The 18,601-nt window shown below is 44.9% G+C and overlaps 1 protein-coding gene across 2 annotated transcripts; it reads right to left on the bottom strand.

Moving 5' to 3' along the window:
• Positions 1–802: 802 nt before the first annotated feature.
• Positions 803–18,290, bottom strand: RAD51D (RAD51 paralog D). 2 transcript variants are annotated; one of them, XM_090290862.1, is made up of 10 exons: positions 18,034–18,290; positions 17,664–17,725; positions 17,358–17,476; positions 10,425–10,506; positions 10,052–10,186; positions 9,431–9,526; positions 3,438–3,528; positions 3,239–3,309; positions 1,843–2,007; positions 803–1,392 (listed from the first exon to the last, which is right to left on the bottom strand). In XM_090290862.1, exons 1-10 carry the CDS (start codon positions 18,113–18,115, stop codon positions 1,309–1,311), a joined length of 987 nt encoding a protein of 328 aa, XP_090146988.1. In that variant the 5' UTR covers positions 18,116–18,290; the 3' UTR covers positions 803–1,308. The 2 variants fall into 2 exon arrangements, with proteins under 2 accessions (XP_090146988.1, XP_090146989.1); XM_090290863.1 differs by lacking the exon at positions 803–1,392 and adding an exon at positions 2,145–2,253 and having other exon boundaries at positions 1,849–2,007.
• Between the last annotated feature and the right edge of the window lie 311 nt (positions 18,291–18,601).

Here is an 18,601-nt window from a genome sequence, read left to right as displayed (position 1 = left end):
CTTCTCTCCCTGCTGCGTTTATCATCTTTAAATGTCACATCATCCATCTATAATTCTGACCCCTTTTCCTGCAGCCAACACACAACTAATTAATTATACAACAGGCTAACTGAGAAAGGCAACCTTCCTTTAGAAAAATGTGTTCAGTAAACCTGATCATTTCTCTTTGCCTTTTATTTTCCCTTACCTGGTGTCCTCCTCGCCCCCCAGCCAGGGTTACAGCCCTCAGAAGGATGGCCACAGTGCTGGTAACAGACAGGGGGGTTGTTTCATACACTAGGGCACTAGGCTGTGGTACAGCTGGCAGGAATCAAAGGGTAATTACATTGCATCTCGGAGCCACTGGCAATGAATTTCTGCATGAAGACTAGATTTGCCATGTATTATTTATACCAGCATCAATTTTCCCAGCTGGCTCTATTTACTGAGCAAATTCTCCTCTGTCTGTTTACAGGCAAGGCCATGGTTCAGCACCTCTGGTTACTCTATCCTGTGGAGAGGCCCCAAAGGGTACCATGCATATTAAACAAGTGGCTGGATTCCCCAGGAGCAGGGCAAGTCCTGTCCTCCCTTCCTTAGATTATGCCCCTGGGCCTGCAGGGAGCTCCCTGTGTCACCTAGTCCTGGGAATGCATGCAGGTGTGTGAAACCAAACCAGCAAGAGTGAAAGACAAGTAACTGTTCTTTGGGGCCTCACTGGGAGAAACTGAAAAACAACCTTCGGGGGGTAAATTAGGTGGATCTTGGGCTCGGGGAATTTCCTTTATATATTTTTAAGAGCAGGACAGAGATAGAAGAAGAGTTTTACATTTACAAGTTTACTTCAACTCAGTAACTCAAAGACAGAGAGAGCTAAGGGGAAGAGGGCCTCATTTTACAGATGAAAAAACAAAGGCAAAAAAAAAAAAAAGAGAAGAAGCAAAGGCAAGCTTCACAGTTCAGTCACTGTGCTAGAATTGAGTGTAGGTACACCAGTGATGCACAGGGTTATTATCCATCCAGTCACTCGTGTGCTTCTTCAGGGATGCCCCAAGCCAGGGTGAACTTGGCTCCCCCTAGAAACATACATGGTAGAAACAAGGGAAGAAAATTTGGCTCCAGCATAAATTTCTGGGTCCTTCCCCCACAGCATCCTCTCTCGCCAGCAGCCCTGTATGTTTCCACAGACAGAGAAGCAGAGGGAACCGAGATGTCTCTTCTGCCCAGCCCGAGAGCTTCTCCTGCAGTCCCACGTGCAGTGAACAGGCAGCAGTCCTGCACGGGAGTCAGGGGCCTCGATGCCTCTCCCCTTCCTGATCAACAGCACAGTCATATCTGATCTCCCTGTAACGGTGGGTTCTGCTCCACAGTCCCCCAGGTCCCGATATCTATGGTCTCCTGGAAACCTGTTGGCTGGAAGAAGGCAGGAGGGAAAGGTAAGTTTTTGAGTTAAGCGACCCAAGTGGGTAGTCTCTTTGGTTGCCAGGCCTCAGCATCCAGTAATTTCTCTATAAGACATCTATGGACATAGAAACCACCCTCATGGGCCCAGATTATTTTTTCAGGCTTTTTATTATTATTCTAATGTATTAATTTTTAGAAGGAGAGGGGAAGAGAGAGGGAGAGAGGGAGAGAAAGACAGAGAGAGAGAGACATTGCTTTGTTGGTCCATCTATCTATGCATTCATTTGTTGCTCCTTGTTTATGCCCTGACTGGGGCTAGAACTCACAACCTTGGCGTATCTGGATGACGCTCTAACCAACTGAGCTACCCAGCCACAGCTTAGTTTTATTATTATTAGTTTTATTTTTACTTATTAGTATGATTACTATTAGTTTCATTTTCCCCGGGGACTGGCTCACCAGACGGGGAGATTTGGTCAGACACACTGTGCGCTGACTGCCTCGAGCTCCTGCTCCTTCACCCATAGCCAGGACAATCCGGGTGCTTGGCACAAAGCTCCAGGAGCGGCCCAGGGCAGGTTTGAGCTTCCCACTGTCCCTGTCTCGGGTCATGTGGTTGGTCACCTGCGGCAGAAAGAACCGAAGACTTACAGACCCAAAATGCTAGTAGAGAAGACATCTGTTCCCACTGCTTCGTTTTACAGATGGGAATGCTGAGGCCTAGTGCAGAGAAACACCTTCGCCAAGGCTCCATAACTTACCCACAGCCTGTCTTGAACTAGAGCCCTGGGTTCCTGACTTGTGCACAGCTTTTCCCACTAAACCACGATGTCTCAGGCTCGACTCCAGCAAAGGTGGTGGGGCATGTGTCTGGGAATAAGCATTGCTGTCTGCACTTTCCTGAAGGGATGCCAGTGGTGGGCTCAAGCCTATACCCCCCAACCCAGCAGCTGGGCATCCTGAGACCATGTCCATCCAGCCCTTCGTATCAGGGGGTGCATCTGTGTATATGGGGCTGGGGGGAGTTTTGGAAAGGGGTTCCTAATCTGGTTGGTCAGCTCCACTCTGCCCAGGCTAGTCATAGGTAAGAAAACCCTGTAACATAGGTATTAAACAAGATAATATATAACTGCTAAAAATGGCATTCTTAAAGAATCTTTAAAGACGTGGGAAATGGAATGAAATGGTAAATTATATTTTTTAAACAAAGTTACAGTTTAGTGGGAAAGTTGGTTAAAAGTACATGTATATATGCAGAGAAAAAAGATTCTATGGACATACGTAAAAATGTTTTCTGCAGAGGTAGAGATTGACTCACATTTAACTATTTTTTTACCCTTTTTAGGAAAAGCATGCAGACTTTTAAGAAATTACTCCATAAGCAGCAATAATTTTAAAAGCAAAAGGATCCTTTTCTATGAAGCTGAAAAAAAGATCAGTGGTTGTCTGGAGCTGGGGTTTTTGGGGTGAAAAATAAATATTCTTTGTCTTGATTGCTGTGGGTAACAAGATAGGACACAATGGTAAGCAAACTTCAAACAAGAAGAAAGTCATTCTATGTGAATTTACCTAAATAAAGTAAAAAGAGGAACAAGACTGCCCCGATCCCTCGGCTCTTTATGGACCGGTCCCCTCACAGTCCAGAGCTCTAGATGACCCAGGGAAGTTGGGCTGTGACCCTTTTCTAAAAGGCCACTTTGGGGGTTCAGAAACTGCCCTTTAAGGGAAATAAAGAAGCTGCCATTAAAAGGGAACAAATTTCTAGCTACAGCCAGAAATCGTGTCCCTCTTCCCCCTTGGTAAAGCCCAGGGGTCAGAGGTAAAACAAGCACAGCTGGCCCAGCCCACTCCTCACCACCACTGCCACGCCAAGGTCCCGGGCCAGGGTCTTTAGCTCTTGGGCCAGCTGCATCATCAAGGCCAAGCCTGGAGGAGGAGAAGCAGAGGAGGAGGGCAGCAGGGCCGCAGGCACTGGGCTGGCAGGAGACTGGACTCCAGAGCTGGGACACAAGATCACACCCCTGACCCTGGGCTCTGCCACATACATCACTCACCTTCCCTCTGCTGACCTCCCAGAAGTGAGGAGACCACAGCTGTGACAGAGTCCACAATTACCACCTTCACAGTCCCTGAAGAATCGCTCACCTAAGGGGTTGGGGAGAAGCAGGTGCAATGTGAACCTCTTGGGGCTCCCATTACAGGACAAGCTTACTCCTCCCAGAAACTGGTAAGAACCTTCCCTGACCAAATACAGCTGCACAGGCATCACTAAATTTCACCCACGTCTTTTTCTCTAATCCTATTTGTATGTATATTAGATTTTACTGAATACCTGGGTTGAGAGGGTTTAAATTACAGAAGATCCCACATACCCTAAAGTTATTACTGTAAACTTGAGAATTCCCTGTTCAGAGGGTTGTGGCCCCCTGGTCAGGAATTTTCTTCGTGGCAATCTTTCTCCTTATGGCCAGCCCCCACCATCTTGTCAGGCCCTTCTTTTCCCTTCTTGTTTCTGTTTTCTTTTTAAGATTTTATTTATTTATTTTTAGAGAGAGGGGAAGGGAAGGAAAAAGAGAGGGAGAGAAACATTGATGTGTGAGAGATGCAATTCCAAGTGTACCAACATTTGCATCATGCAGGTACCAAAAGGAGAAGAGAACAAGGAATTGAATTGAAAATGTATTTGAAAAAATTATGACAGAAAACTTCCTTAACATGGTAAAAGAAATATATATACATAAGATAAACCCAAAGAGGTCCACACCAAGATGCATCATAATTAAAATGACAAAGATTGAAGACAAAGAGAAAATATAAAAGCAGCAAGAGAAAAGCCGTTAGTTACCTACAAGGGAGCTCCCATAAGACTGTAAGCTACTTTTTCAACAGAAATTTTGCAGGCCAGAAGGACTGGCACAAAATATTCAAAGTGATGAAATGCAAGGACCTACACCAAGATTACTCTACCTACCAGCTATTATTTAGGATAGAAGGACAAATAGAGGGCTTCCCAGACAAGAAAAAGTTAGACTTTTCAGTCAAGATGGCAGTGTAGGCACACACAGCTTGCCTCTTTGCACAACCACAACAAAATTACAACTAAAATACAGAACAACCATCATTCAGAACCATCATAGACTGAGTTGAATGGAAGTCTAACAACTACAGAATTAAAGAAACCACATCCATCCAGACTGGTAGGAGGGGCACAGGCTGATCCCTCAACCACATGTGGTAGATAAAAATTCAGGAGGTATATCTCAGGGGCAAAGAGCCCCAGCCCCACACCAAGCCCTCCCAGCCCAGGGTTCCAGTGCCAGGAAGATAAGTCCCCACGACTACTGGCTGCAAAAACCAGCGGGGACTGAGTCACTGGAAGAAACCGCTGGAGCCCCAAGCAATTCCTATTAAAGAACCCACACATGGACTCACCTACTCAGACTCACTCCCTCTGAGCTCCAGCACTGAGGTAGCAGCTTGAAAGGCACCAGTGGTACACAGGGAGAAACTGAAGTGTCTGGCATCAAGGCAAGCAGAGGCCATTGTCCCTTTTCTAAACCATTCTCACAGAGCCAACAAGATGGTGCCGTATCTGAGACTCCATCAACCTGGCTCACACTGTTTGACCCACCTTAGAGAACCCTAGAGACTATGCCCCACCCTACTTATGGACCCACCCAAGCTGCTTTTCCGTATGAATGGCTGGTCTTGGCTTATGCTTCACAACTTCCTAAATCCTCTCAAACAAGGAACAGCTGGCCTCAGTGAGCCCCACGCCCAGGACTAGCAGCAGCCAGCCTGGATTCACAGCTTGGTTTTGCCTGGGAATCTCCAAGCCCAACACAAGTAGCAGCCATCTCAGATAGCTTTACAGCTCAGGTAGCGTGGCCCCCGGTAGAACACAGGTGGGGCTGACGTTGGCCTGCATTACCCAGGAAACCCCAGGGCCAGCACACGGAGTGCAAAGCTACAGACCACATCAGAGCACCACCACCCTGACCCAGCACAGCTGATCCTCCATGAAGAACAGAGGTTGGTGGTAAGTGGTCACAGACAATTCTTACAGCTGACTGGCCTGGATAAATCCCTCCTATTGATCTGCCAACAGCAACCAAGACTCAACTACAAGAGGAGGGTATACTCAGCCCACACAAAGGGCACAACTTGAGAACCCAGCTTGGGTGACAGGGGAGGCTATGCTACTGGATTCTATAGGACACCTACTACATTAGGCCACACCACCACGACACAGAGTCAAAGCAGCTCTACCTAATACATAGAAACAAACACAGGGAGGCTGCCAAAATGAGGAGACAAAGAATATGGCCCAGATGAAAGAGCAGATCAAAACTCCAGAAAAAGAGCTAAACAAAATGGAGATAAGCCATCTATCAGATGCAAAGTTCAAAACACTGGTTATAAGGATGCTCAACGAACTTGGTGAGGACCTCAACAGCATAAAAAAGATCTAGTTGGAAACAAAGGGCACACTAATTGATATAAAGAACAATCTACAGGGAAACAACAGTAGAATAGAAGAGGCCGAGAATGAAATCAATGATTTGGAACATAAGGAAGCAAAAAACAACCAGTCACAACAAGAAGAAAAAAAGAATCCAAAAAATGAGGAAAGACAAGCAGCCTCTGGGATAACTTCAAGCGGTCCAACATTTGCATCACAGGGGTGCCAGAAGAAGAGAAGGAGCAAGAAATTGGAAATTTGTTTGAAAAAATAATGAAAGAAAACTTCCCTAATTTGGTGAAGGAAGTAGACATGCAAGACCAGGAAGCATAGGGAGTCCCAAACAAGATGGATGCAAAGAAGCCCACTCCAAGACACATCATAATTAAAATGCCAAAGGTTAAAGACAAAGAGAGAATCTTAAAAGCAGCAAGAGAAAATAAGTTACTTATCCGAAACTGTCAGCTGATTTCTCAAAAGAAACTTTGCAGGCTAGAAGGGATTGGCATGAAATATTCAAAGTCATGAAAAGCAGGGACCTATAGCCAAGATTGCTCTACCCAGCAAAGCTATCATTTAGAATAGAAGGGCAGATAAAGAGCTTCCCAAACAAGAAAAAATTAAAGGAATTCATCACCAAACCATTATTAAATGAAATGTTAAACGGACTTATTTAAGAAAAAGAAGATCAAAACCATGAATAATAAAATGGCAAAAAATACAAATCTATCAAAAATTGAATCTAAAAAACAAAGGAAACAAGAAGAACAGAAACAGAATAATGGATACAGAGAGCATTTTGATGGTTGTCAGATTGTAGGGGAGTGTGGGGGAATGAGTGAAGAGGTGAGGGGATTAAGAATACAAATAGGTAGTTACAGAATAGCCATGGGGATGTAAAGTACAGCATAGGAAATGAAGTAGACAAAGAACTTATACACATGACCCATGGACATGAAAATGGTGGGGGGACAGTCTGAGAAAATAGAGGGTGCTGGGTGGATGGACAGCAAAGTGGGGAAAAAATCAGGACAACTGTAACAGCATAATCAATAAAATATAGTTAAAAAAAGACAGAAAAAGCTAACAGTGTCCATCACCACCAAACCAGTATTATAAGAAATGTTAAAGGGTATTCTTTAAGAAGAAAAATATATATATTAATAAGCCCTAGCCTGGTGGCTTAGTTGTTGAAGCATCATCCCATACATGAAAAGGTTGTGGGTTCGATTCCCGGTCAGGGCACAGATCTATGTTGCAGGCTCGATCCCAGGTCTGGTGGCTATGTATAGGAGGCAACTGATCAATGTTTCTCTCTCATATTGACTTCTCTCTCTCTCTCTTTCTCCCTACCTCTCTCTCTAAAATCAATTAACATATCCTTGGGTGAGGATTTTAAAAAAAGGAAAAAAGATAAAAAATACGAATAATAAGCCCTGACTGGTGTGGCTCAGTGGGTTGGGTGTCATCCCACAAACCAAAAGGTCTACGGTCCAATTCCCAGTCAGGGTCGCAGGTCAGATCCCCAGTTGGGGGCACTCAAGAGGCAACCAATCAACGTTTATCTCACACTTCTATGTTTCTCTCCCTCTCTCTTCCTCCCTTCTCCTCTCTCTAAATAAATTAATTAATTTTTTTAAAAAATATGAATAAAATGGCAATAAATGCATATCTATTAATAATTATTTTAAATGCAAATGGGTTAAATGGTCCAATCAAAAGGCTAGCCCTGGCTGGTGTGGCTCAGTGGACTGAGTACTGGCCTGTGAACCAAAGGGTTGCCAGTTCAATTCCCAGTCAGGACACATGCCTGGGATGCGGGCCGGGTCCCCAGTTGAGGGCATGCAAGAGGCAGTCAATTGATGTTTCTCGCCCTCTCTTTCTCCCTCCCTTCCCCTCTCTAAAAGAACAGTAAAAAAAAAAAAAAAGACTGATGGTGGCTAAATGGATAACAAAACAAGACCCTTACATATGCTGTCTATGAGAGACTCACATCAGATAGAAAGACATACACAGACTGAAAGTAAAGAGATGGAAAAAATTATTTCATGAAAATGAAAACAAAACAAAACAGAAAAGCTTGGGGAGCAATACTTATCCCAGATAAAATAGACTTTAAAACAAAGGCTGTAACAAGAGACAATGAAGGACCCAGCAATTGAAGAAACCCAAAACACTAAATCGAAAAGACTTATGCATAATATATCCACTGCAGCATTATTCATGATAGCTAAGATATGGAAGCAACCTAAGTGTCCATCAACAGAGGAATGGATAAAGAAGCTGTGCATATATACAATTAAATATGACTCAGCCATTAAAAAGAAAAAGAATGAAATCTTGCCATATGCAACAACACGGGCGGACAGAGAAAGACAAACGTCATATGATTTCACTCATATGTGGAATTTAAAACACAAAATAAACAAACAAGCAGATCAAAAACAGACTCATAGATACAGAGAACATTTTGACGGTTACTAGATGGGGGGTGGAGGGTTGCAGGGATTGGTAGAAAAAGTGAAGGGATTAAGAAGTATTGGGTTGGCCAAAAAGTTCGTTTTTTTCCATATGATGGCTCTAGTAGTGCTTAGTTATCTTTAACTTTATTCAAAACAATTTTGTTAGACTGTATTGTGGCAGCTGTCCTATCAGCAGGCATTTAAAAAAACATCAAAATTGGTGAATTTTTGTGCACCCATTTTAATATTGAAGATGGAAGAAGATATGCAACATTTTGGGCATATTATGCTTTATTATTTTAAGAAAGGTAAACATGCAACTGAAACACACAAAAAAGATTTGTGCAGTGTATGGGGAAGGTGCTGTGACTGATCAAATATGTCAAAAATGGTTTGCAAAGTTTCTTGGTACTACTGACATTTTGGCCAAATAATTCTTTGCTGTGGGGCTGGCTGCCTTATGCATTGGAAGATGTTTAGCAGCACCCCTGGCCTCTACTAGAAGCCAATAGTGGGAGATAGCCAACATACTAAAAAATATCCAAATCAATAAAGTTACTGGTGAAAATGAAAAATGTGTCTTTTATTTTATGGAAAAAACTAAACAGACTTTTTGGCCAACCCAATATTTATTTCCGCTGCCCTGAATATGGATGTGGACGTATAAAAAACATGAGGCTTACAGCAATAGCAGCCACTTTGCAATCACAAGAGGGAAGAGCAAGAGAATCAGACACACCAACCTAGAGTCCTAATAACGTGGCCCTGCCAAGCTCCAGACTCATCTGAGATAATTAAATGTCCTCAAAGTTTAATTGTCTGTTAGCCATACTCTATTACTTGCAGCTGAAAATTGATCCAATGGGGAAATGCAGAGATGGAATTGACATGCTCCTTGCACTCAAGGGCCTTATTGTTTAGTAGGCAAGATGAGTATGTAAACAAGGAGGCACTCAGGAATGAATTAAGCATTCAGAATCCCATCCTGGGAGTGGCAAGCACAGCTGGAGTCACCAGATTGCACATCTGCATCTCCAAAGAGTCTGTTGTAGGACACCTGCCCACACACAGATAGCACCAGGCAAGTTGGATGAAGCAGGGAGGGGCAGAACAGCAGACTCACCTGCTGGGCTACAGCACCTCGGAGATCCTGCAGGACATCCAACATCTGGAAGATGTCAAAGGCACGCACTACCTGGATTCTCCAGAGAGCTCCTGCCTGAAGGGGTGGGAAAGAGAAGAGGGGGCTTTGGATAAGAGGGAGCAGGGTCGAACTAGGTGAAGGGGGATTTTGAGGCTGAGCAGGAAAAGGCTTCTGGATAGAAGGACTCAGGTCCAGGATGGCAAACAGGCTTTGTCTAATGGGCCAGTTCTCAACAGCGGTGGCTGCCTGGGTGCAGAACTGCAAAGCCAAGTCAGAGCACAGTGGGAAGGAGTGAATGGACAGGTTAGTGGTGTCTGCTATGAGCAAGAAGTGGGATAGAATCACTGATGCTGGGTGTTTGCCAGCCCTGAATTAAGGTATGCAAGGAGATGGGTTCCCTGGGAGGATAGTGTGGGTAGCATCCGAGCTGGGACAATGTCATAACAGGAAGGCTTGAAGAATACAGGAAGTATTAATGGAACAGCAAGTTTCAAATCCAGAAAGGACTATTCATCTAAATGGCCAAAATCCTTACAATATAAGGGATAATGGGGTCTTCGTGTCCCAGCTTCAAAGGAGTCCCACACTCCTGCTCCTCACCTGCTCCTCCTCATCTGGGGTTCTCGCCTGAAGTAGCTGGAGGATGCGGGAGGCTGTCAGCCCTCCGTTGGAATCAATGTACAGGACATTCTGCTGCAGGCTATGGGCCACATTTGCAGCCACACACAGACACACCTGTTAGAGATGAGGTATTGGGTGAACCTGATCCCTCAAAGACTGCCCAGAATGTGAGCTTCCCACCAAATCTAGTTTAGATCCCAGTGACAGGAAGTGGCCAAGTTCAAGGTCCACTTCTCACCATTCATCTCCCTTCCAAGCTCTGAACCACAAGGTTCTGGCAGAAGCTTCCCCAGGGATCCAGGACCATACACCCACCTCCCTCAATCCTCCTGGTACTGGCTGCTCATGGTACCTGGGTTTTGCCGCTACCTGGGACTCCTACGATTTCAGTCACTTCTCCAGTATAGAGGCCAGCATCAAGCAGTCTGTCTAGGCTGATGGCAGAAGAGGAAGGAAGAGAATCAACCCAGGGGACTGGAGAGACGGGAGGAAAATAGTAGCCAAAAAGAAAAACAAGACATTCCTTCCAAGCACTGTTCTGTCCGGAGACATTCTCAGGGGCTTAAAAACCAACTCTCCACAGAGGTCTTTGCAGCCCCATCAGGTCTTCCTTTCATTCTCCAGCTCAGCTCTTGTGGGTTTCCTTGATAGTATTTCCCATTATTTATCATTATTTTTACTTTGAAATAATCATAGATTCACAGGAAGTTGCAAAAAAAAAACCTACAGGGAGGTCCCATGTACCCTTCACCTAGTTTTCCCTAATGGTAGCATCTTGCATAATAAGATGAATTGTACGCTGGTACACTGTCATAAACTGACATTGATGTGGTCCGTAGAGCTTACTCAGGTTTCACAGTGTCACTTTTGTGTGCATCTGTGTGTACAGTTTCATGCCATTTTATCACACGTCTACACTTATGATGATGTAACCACCACAATCAAGGCTCCCTTGTGCTACCCTCTTATAACCACATCCCTCCCCCTCCCCCAGGCAACCACTAACCTGTTCTCCATCTCTCTTATGTTATTTCAAGAATGTTATACAGTATTCCCTCACTTATTGCGGGTATTACGTTCTAGACCCCCCCCACAAAGTAGGAACCTTACATTTATTCTATACTCTTAAACCTACGTAACTTTAACAACATATGTATGCAGTACCGCAAAATCCCACGATATAGCAAAAAATCCACGATAAATAATTAAATATTTTTAAAATCCCGCAATACAGTGAGACTGCGATAAGTGAACCACGATATAGAGAGACTACTGTATACATAGAATCATAAAATATGTAACCTGTGATTGCTTTTTTCACTCAGCACCATTCCATTGAGATCCGTCCAACATATGTATATTGACAGTTTGTTCCGTGTTATCGCCAAGTAGTATTCCATGGCATGGATGTACCAAGTTTATTTAATAATTCACCCACTGGAGAACATTTTAGCTGTTTCCAGTTTGGGACAATTATAAATAAAGCTGCTATGATCATTTGCGTACAGGTTTTTGTGTAAACCTAAGTTTTTATTTCTCTGGAATAAATGCCCAAGAATACATGGCTGGGATAGTAAGTACATATTAATTTTATACGAAACCACTATTTTCCAGAGCGGCTATGCCATTTTACTTTTCCACTAGCAATGTATGAGTAATCCAGTTTCTCCACATCCTTACCAGCATTTGGTATTATCATCATTTTTTATTTTAGCCATTCTGGTAGGTGTGTAGTAATATCTCATTGTGGTTTTAAATTGCATCTCCCCAATGAATAATGACGTTGAACACCCTTTTATATGATTATTTGCCGCCTGTATGTCCTCTTTGGTAAAATGTCTGTCCATGCCTTTTGCCCATTTTCTAATTAGATTGTTTGTGTTACTATTGAGGTTTAAAAGTTCTCTATATAGTCTAGATGCAAGTCCTTTGTTGAATATGTGGCTTTAAAATATTTTCCCCGCTTTATAGCTTGTCTTTTTCACCCTCTTTTGCAGAGTAAAAGTTTTTAGTTTTGATTAGTTTTTAATTTTGACTTTTTTATGTAAAAAATTATGAATCTTACTGCTCATAATTTCATGTCAAGTCTTTGGCTAGTCCTAGTTCCTAAAGATTTTCTCCTGTTTTGTTCTAAAAGATTGATAGTTTTAAGCTTTACATTTAAGTCCATGATCCATTTTCAATTTTGGGTTTATTTATTACCTATGTTGTTCAATAGCTCTGGCACCATTTATTTAAAAGACTGTATTTCTCCTCCACTGAAGTGTTTTTGCATCTTTGTCAAAACTCAGTTGGACATATCTGGGGTCTATTTCTGGTTCTCTATTCCACTCCATCGATCTGCATGTCTATCTCTTTGCCAATGCCACGTTTGTCTTGATTACTGCAGCTATATAGTAAGCCTTAATGTTTGGTCGAGTGATTCCTCCACTTTTATTCTTTTTCAAAATTGTTTTAGCTATTCTAGGCCATTGGCTCTTCCATAAAATTATTAGAATAAGCCTATTTCTACAAACAACCTTGCTGGGATTTTTAGTAGGAACTGCATTAAATCTAGCGATCATTTTGGGGAGAACTGATATCTTTGCTATGTTCAGTCTCCCGATCCACAAATGCCGCATGTCCGTCCATTTATTTGGGTCCTCTTTGATTTCTTCCATCAGCAGTTTTTAAGTTGCAGCATACAAATCCTATACCTACTTTGTTAGATTTAGACCTAGGTATTCCATCTTCTCGGGAGTAATTTTAAATGGAACTGTGCTTTTCATTTTCATTTTGAGTACACAGAAATGCAATTAATTTTTACTTGTTACTCTTATGTCCTGCAACCTTGCTGAATTCACTTATTAATTCTAGGAGTTTGGAATTATTTTCTATTTGCTTGTTTTTGTCTGACTTCCCCATTCGGCCCAGAGCCCCCTGGGGCAAGAACTAGGCCTTGTTCACTATTACATCTCCAACATTGGCACAGTGCCTGAAACACAGGAGACGTACAATAAATGTTCTAAGAGAAATGAGCGATAGAACAGTGCTATTTCATTCCTATTATTGTCAGCACTCTGGCTATGGAAGCCTTGGGATAAAACTCAAGACACAGCCAATTCCTAATCCAAGTTCTGGCCTTGAACCACCATGAAACAGATAACTAACTACCCTGCACGCCCTGTCCAACCAACAGTGAAGATCCTCCTCCTACACCAGAGCCTATAATGATGCCTCCACGTCCTGAACACAGCATCCTTTATCTAACCCTGCACTCACCTTCACAGGTGCCAGCCCTCTGAAATAGTTCTTTTTTTAAAAAAATTTTTTAAAATATTTTATTTATTTACTTTTAGAGAGAGGGGGAGAGAGAGAGAAGATGGAGAGAAACAGCAATATGTGGTTGCCTCTCACATGCTCCCAACTGGGGACCTGGCCCACAACCCAGGCATGTGCCCTGACTGGGAGTCGAACCAGCAACCCTTTGGTTCGCAGGCCAGAGCTCAATCCACTGAGCCATACCAGCCAGGGCTGAAATAGTTCTTGAAGACCTCCCATGATCCCATCTGTTTATGCCAAGTAGCACCTTAGTAAGCACCCAAACTATTTCAATTCAAGGGACCCTGTGATTACAACCACAGGCCCCGGCCAGTCAAAACACTCTGGTTACCACTGCAGACCTGTATCTTCTTGGGACAACTGTGTTCACCCTATCTGCTTAATAAGCACCTGTTTGAAAAGGCATCCAGCCTCCACAACACCTGGATCCCCTTCCTCCCACTGAGATCAGAGAACCCCAGTCCCATTACAGCAGTGCCCCCCAGACCAGCAACATCTACTGGGACCTGGTTAGAAATGTAAACTCTCAGGCCCCACCTGGGGGTGGAGACAGTATCTGAGTTCCAACAAAGCTTCCAGGTCATTTGGATGCATACTCACTTGGAAAACCATTAGGCCAGTGATTCTCAATTTTGCCTGCCTATTAAAATCATCAAAGGAGTTTTAAAAAAAAGCAGGTTATCAGCCTTGCCTGCACTCTGGAGTCACCTGGGAGCTTCAAAAAATACTAATGCCTGGGACACACTAGAGAGTGTGATTCTATTGTCTGTGGAGGCTTGGGCCACGGTATGTTTAAAGTAAGCACTTAACAGATATTCTTGAAAGAATGAATTATGGGAGAAAAGTTGGAAATTTCCACATTGGTGACAGGGTGAATAATTATGGGTAAATTGTGGTTCATACATATTACATAATATTATATGACCATTAAAATGATTTGAAAACTTTTTAAAGACATTGGGGAAATGTTAAGACATTGGAGAGAATGTTAAGCAAAAAGGGATAATAATGTGTACACTATTCAACAAGAATCTTATAAATATATGTATGAACACAAAAAGGCTGAAATTATTGACTGAGATGGTTTTTATTTTTTCTTTGTTTCAGTGTGTTGCAAATTGTCTGTTATGAGTATGCATTATTTTTATAATCAGAAAAACACTAAATGTTATTCAAACATTTTTTATAATGCTCTGCTAAAAATCAGATCTGTCATAAAAGTTTATCCATTAAAAAAAAATTCCCAGGTTATTCTAATGTGAGAACAAGTTTGGGAGCCACTGGCTTAGGGCAGTTAAGTCAGATGGGACCCAGGCATAAATATTTCTTGAGCTTCCCAGATGATTTTAATGTGCAGATTCTAAACCACTGGTCGCGACTCTCCAGTCAAGAATCAAGCACATTCTTAGCTGTGAGGATCACCCTGCATAAGAAATTCCCAAATCTACCTCCCCGTCTTCTCACCTGTGTTTTGGTCCACGTCTCCCACCACCTGGAGGACTTTCCTGCCAATCACCTCTAACGGGGCAAGTCCACCTGGAGAGAGACCTCAGCCTGCCTTGTGGAGCAGAACACCAGGGTTTTACCACTTGTTTCGAATACAAATGATTGCTGGGACTTATCCTCCACCTTTCCCTCTGATTTGGTTTTTAGTCATTCTTTCAGCCATTCATTGCCTGAATGCCCCACATTTCCTGAAGGCCTTATGCTAACAGGAGGGAGATACAGAGACAAACAAGACACTGCTCTGGCCCTCAAGGAACCACCCATTTCCCCAGTCAACAGAGCTTCTTCTAAGGTCCGCTACATGCTTTATTGTCCTTCATAAAGATCCACGCTGCACATCAGCACTAAAGGCTCTGAGAAGGCCCACGACAAAGGCCCTCTTTAATTTGGGTCAGTGGAGCATTTCCCACATTTTTGACTAAAGAGCTTCCCTCCCCTTTGCCTTTTAAAAGTCACATCCAGCCCTGGCTGGGTAGCTCAGTTGGTTCGAGCATCGTCCCAATATGCCAAGGTTGCAGGTTTGATCCCTGGTCATGGCACATACAAGAATCAACCAATGAATGCATAAATAAGTGAAACAACAAATCAATCTCTCTCTCCCCTCCCCACTTCCTCTCTCTCTCTCTAAAAATTAATTTAAAAAAATTTAAAGTTATATCCATTAACTTTTCACAGCCCATCATGAGGAAGGCAGAAACCTAGGGAGTCATCTTTGATTCTTCACACCTATATCCCACCTGGTAGTAAGGCCTTGTCACATCTCCTCTTCAACACGTCTCCCACTGTCACCTGCCTTGGATCTGACCCACACACCCCACCACCACCATACCTCTCCTTGGCCTCTCTCCTGCCGGCCCTCCTGGTCCTTCCACCTTGCACACCTCTACCGCACTGCCTGCAGCTCTACTTTCCCGATATGGCGAGGGAGGAAACAGGGCAGGCTAGTTAGTTAGGTTTTTAGATTAGATGTGTGACAGTTGTGACTTCCAATGCCTGCTCTGCATGATCTCGAGCAAGCCACTTAACCAGAGTCCCAGTTTTCTCACCTGTAGAACGGTGGTTTTCATTGTAATATGCTCATTGGTGGTTGTGAAGAACAAATTAAAAAATACTCCGTGAGATTCAAGCACAGTGCCCGGTTCTTGATGAGCACCCAGAGAAAGCCCACGCTCTCCTCAATGCCCAAGGCCTGCCTCCTCCACAGAACTTTCCTGAACCACTCTGATCCCCCCTTGCAGAGACCCAGTGCAGTTGCAATTCTGCCAGTTTACCAGCTGACTGCTCCGTGAATGCTTCCTCTGAGTATGTTGGTTTATTAGCTCCCCAAGCCCAAAGGCCAAGTCAGCTTCCTGTTCATCACTCCCTCCTTATGCTGTCTCCACAGGTTCGTACACTGGGTTCACCTGCTCTTCTGTCTACCCCACACGCCTTTAAGTGTAGGATCCTTGCCTCACTCATACACCTACCAACTGCACGTATTTGGCAATCAGTAGGCACTCAGCCGGTGCTTGATGGCTACCAGACTCAGATCCCCAACCAGGAGGAGCACGCACCACGCTGTGTGAACCCTGCCAAGAGAATATGTTGTGAACGCAGCAAGGGCCAAACCAATCCAAAGACCTTTGTGGTGGAGGAATTCTGCATCAAATTCCACAGAAATAGGACAGGAAGGAAGTCAGACTCCCTCAGCCAGAAAGTGGCTGTTGTCTTTAACTCTCTCCCTCTCCAAACAACACGGCAGAATAGAACTACTCCTTTATGAAAGCTCCCTTGTCCCCTTCTGCTGCAGAGTATGGGGCATGAGTCTAGTACTGCAGGGCTTGAGCCCCAAATCCACCCCTTGCTCCTCTTGGGCTAAACTCAAGGGGTTAATCATCACTAACTCAAAGGGCTCACTGAAGAGATTATATAACCTAGTCAATGGCTGGCACATACTAGGCACTCAATAAATGTTAGTCCTGAGTGTTCTTTCTTGTCCTGTCCGTAAGTGAATGAGGACGTAGAGCCAGAGAAGGGTTGCTCTCAACTGCTGAATAATAATAAAATACTGACATCTTGTGTTACAGAACAGGGTTATTAACCTGGGGCAATTTTGTCCCTCAGGGGTCATTTGGCAATGTCTGGAGACACTGTTAACTGGGAGGGAGGTGCTACTGGCATCTAGAGGATAGAGGTGAGGTAACGCAGCCAAACATCCTTCAAGACATGCCCACGCCCCACCATCAAATAATTATGCATCCCAAATGTTAGGAGTGTGAGGTCGAGAAACCCTGTTGTGAGGTCGAGAAACCCTGTTGTGAGGTAAGAGAACTCAGAAGTCCTGACCATCAGTCCCTACTGCCCTCACCCCCGCTTGAAAAACCCTGCCCTCCCTAGGCTCAAGCATCAACGGCCGAGCAGGAAGCACGCATGTCCTCTTGCCTCTCCTCTTCTTCCCAAAGTACACATTCATACAAACCTTTCAATGCCAGTAGACAGGATGGCAGTGGAGGTCTTCAGTTCCTCATAGAGGTCAGCGCCATTGAAGGGGAAAGCTGAGAACTGAGCCAGCAGCACCCGCCTCAAGGCAACCAGGGCCTGGCGAAGGAGTGGGGGCAACTCAGGATGGAGCCAGGGCACTTCAACCCAAAGCGGACCAGAGTACTCAGGAATGAGCAATGACCGGGCAAGGGAGAGGGCATCCCAGAGTCCCATATGCCACCAGCCCCCCTTATCAATTTCTGGGAACCCTTTGCTCAGGTTTGGAACGAGATCATCCGCTCACCTTATAAGACAAGCCACATTTCTGGGCTACCTCTTCCAAGTCTGCGGAAACCAGGTCCACCACTGAAAACAAAACAGGTGTGGTTGATTGGCAGGAAGGGCGGGACTTCCCATGCTTGGCTTTTCCCCCATCTGTAAAATGGGGTGATAATTCTACCTTGGGGCAGGCCATCTAACAGAGCCGCGGAGCCTGGCGTGCTGCCAGGCACTCAGTTCGGGGGTTCTGCCCTGCTTGGGGTTTGGCTTGACCACGCCCACCATCCCGAGGGTGGGGAGCAGAGGAGGGAGGAAGTGGCCCCTCCCGGGTATGCCAGGGCCGTGGGGCCGGGCTCCCCGGTGTCACCAGCTCTGTGGCACGCGCACGCGGTCACCTGTCTTGATTCCGTGGCTCTTCAGAAGCTGGATCATGTCCTGGGTGAGGCCTGGGCAAAGGCCGGCCCTGAGCACACCCATGTCCCCTGGGGACCAGGGGCCGCGCGTTCCGTGGACAGCCGCAGCGCCCTCTCCAGATGCCGCTCGGCGCCCCTTTCTGGAGTGGGGGCAGGCGGCGCGGAGGGTGTGGCCCCACGCCGGATCTCCCGCGCCCAGGGCCCGCCAGTCCGGGCCTGGCTACTGCTTCCGGCTTCCAGGTTCCAGAGCCGGGCTGGCAGCGCCATCTGCTGGCCGCGAGGGACGGCTGCACGACCTTATGAGACCCTTTGGTTGAGGAGGAAACAGGCCGCCGGCGCCACGTGCGCTCCGAGTGCGCGTTAGCCTCTAACCACTTAGCCAAACAAGCAGGCAGACCTAATCATGAGCCTCTGTTCTAAACGCCAGAAAATTCCAGAAGACTGATCGTCCCCATGCTCAGGGCAAGGCAATAAAGAGGAATCCAATCAACCAGATAGGATACTACAGATTATATGATGGGTGCTAAGAACAACAGAACACATGGAGGGC

Source organism: Furipterus horrens, unplaced genomic scaffold (genome assembly GCF_987537825.1).
Source record: "Furipterus horrens unplaced genomic scaffold, mFurHor1.1.pri manual_scaffold_11, whole genome shotgun sequence".
NCBI lineage: Eukaryota > Metazoa > Chordata > Mammalia > Chiroptera > Furipteridae > Furipterus > Furipterus horrens.
The sequence above is the reverse complement of the archived record's forward strand: the minus strand, read 5'-3'. Positions and strand labels throughout refer to the sequence as shown.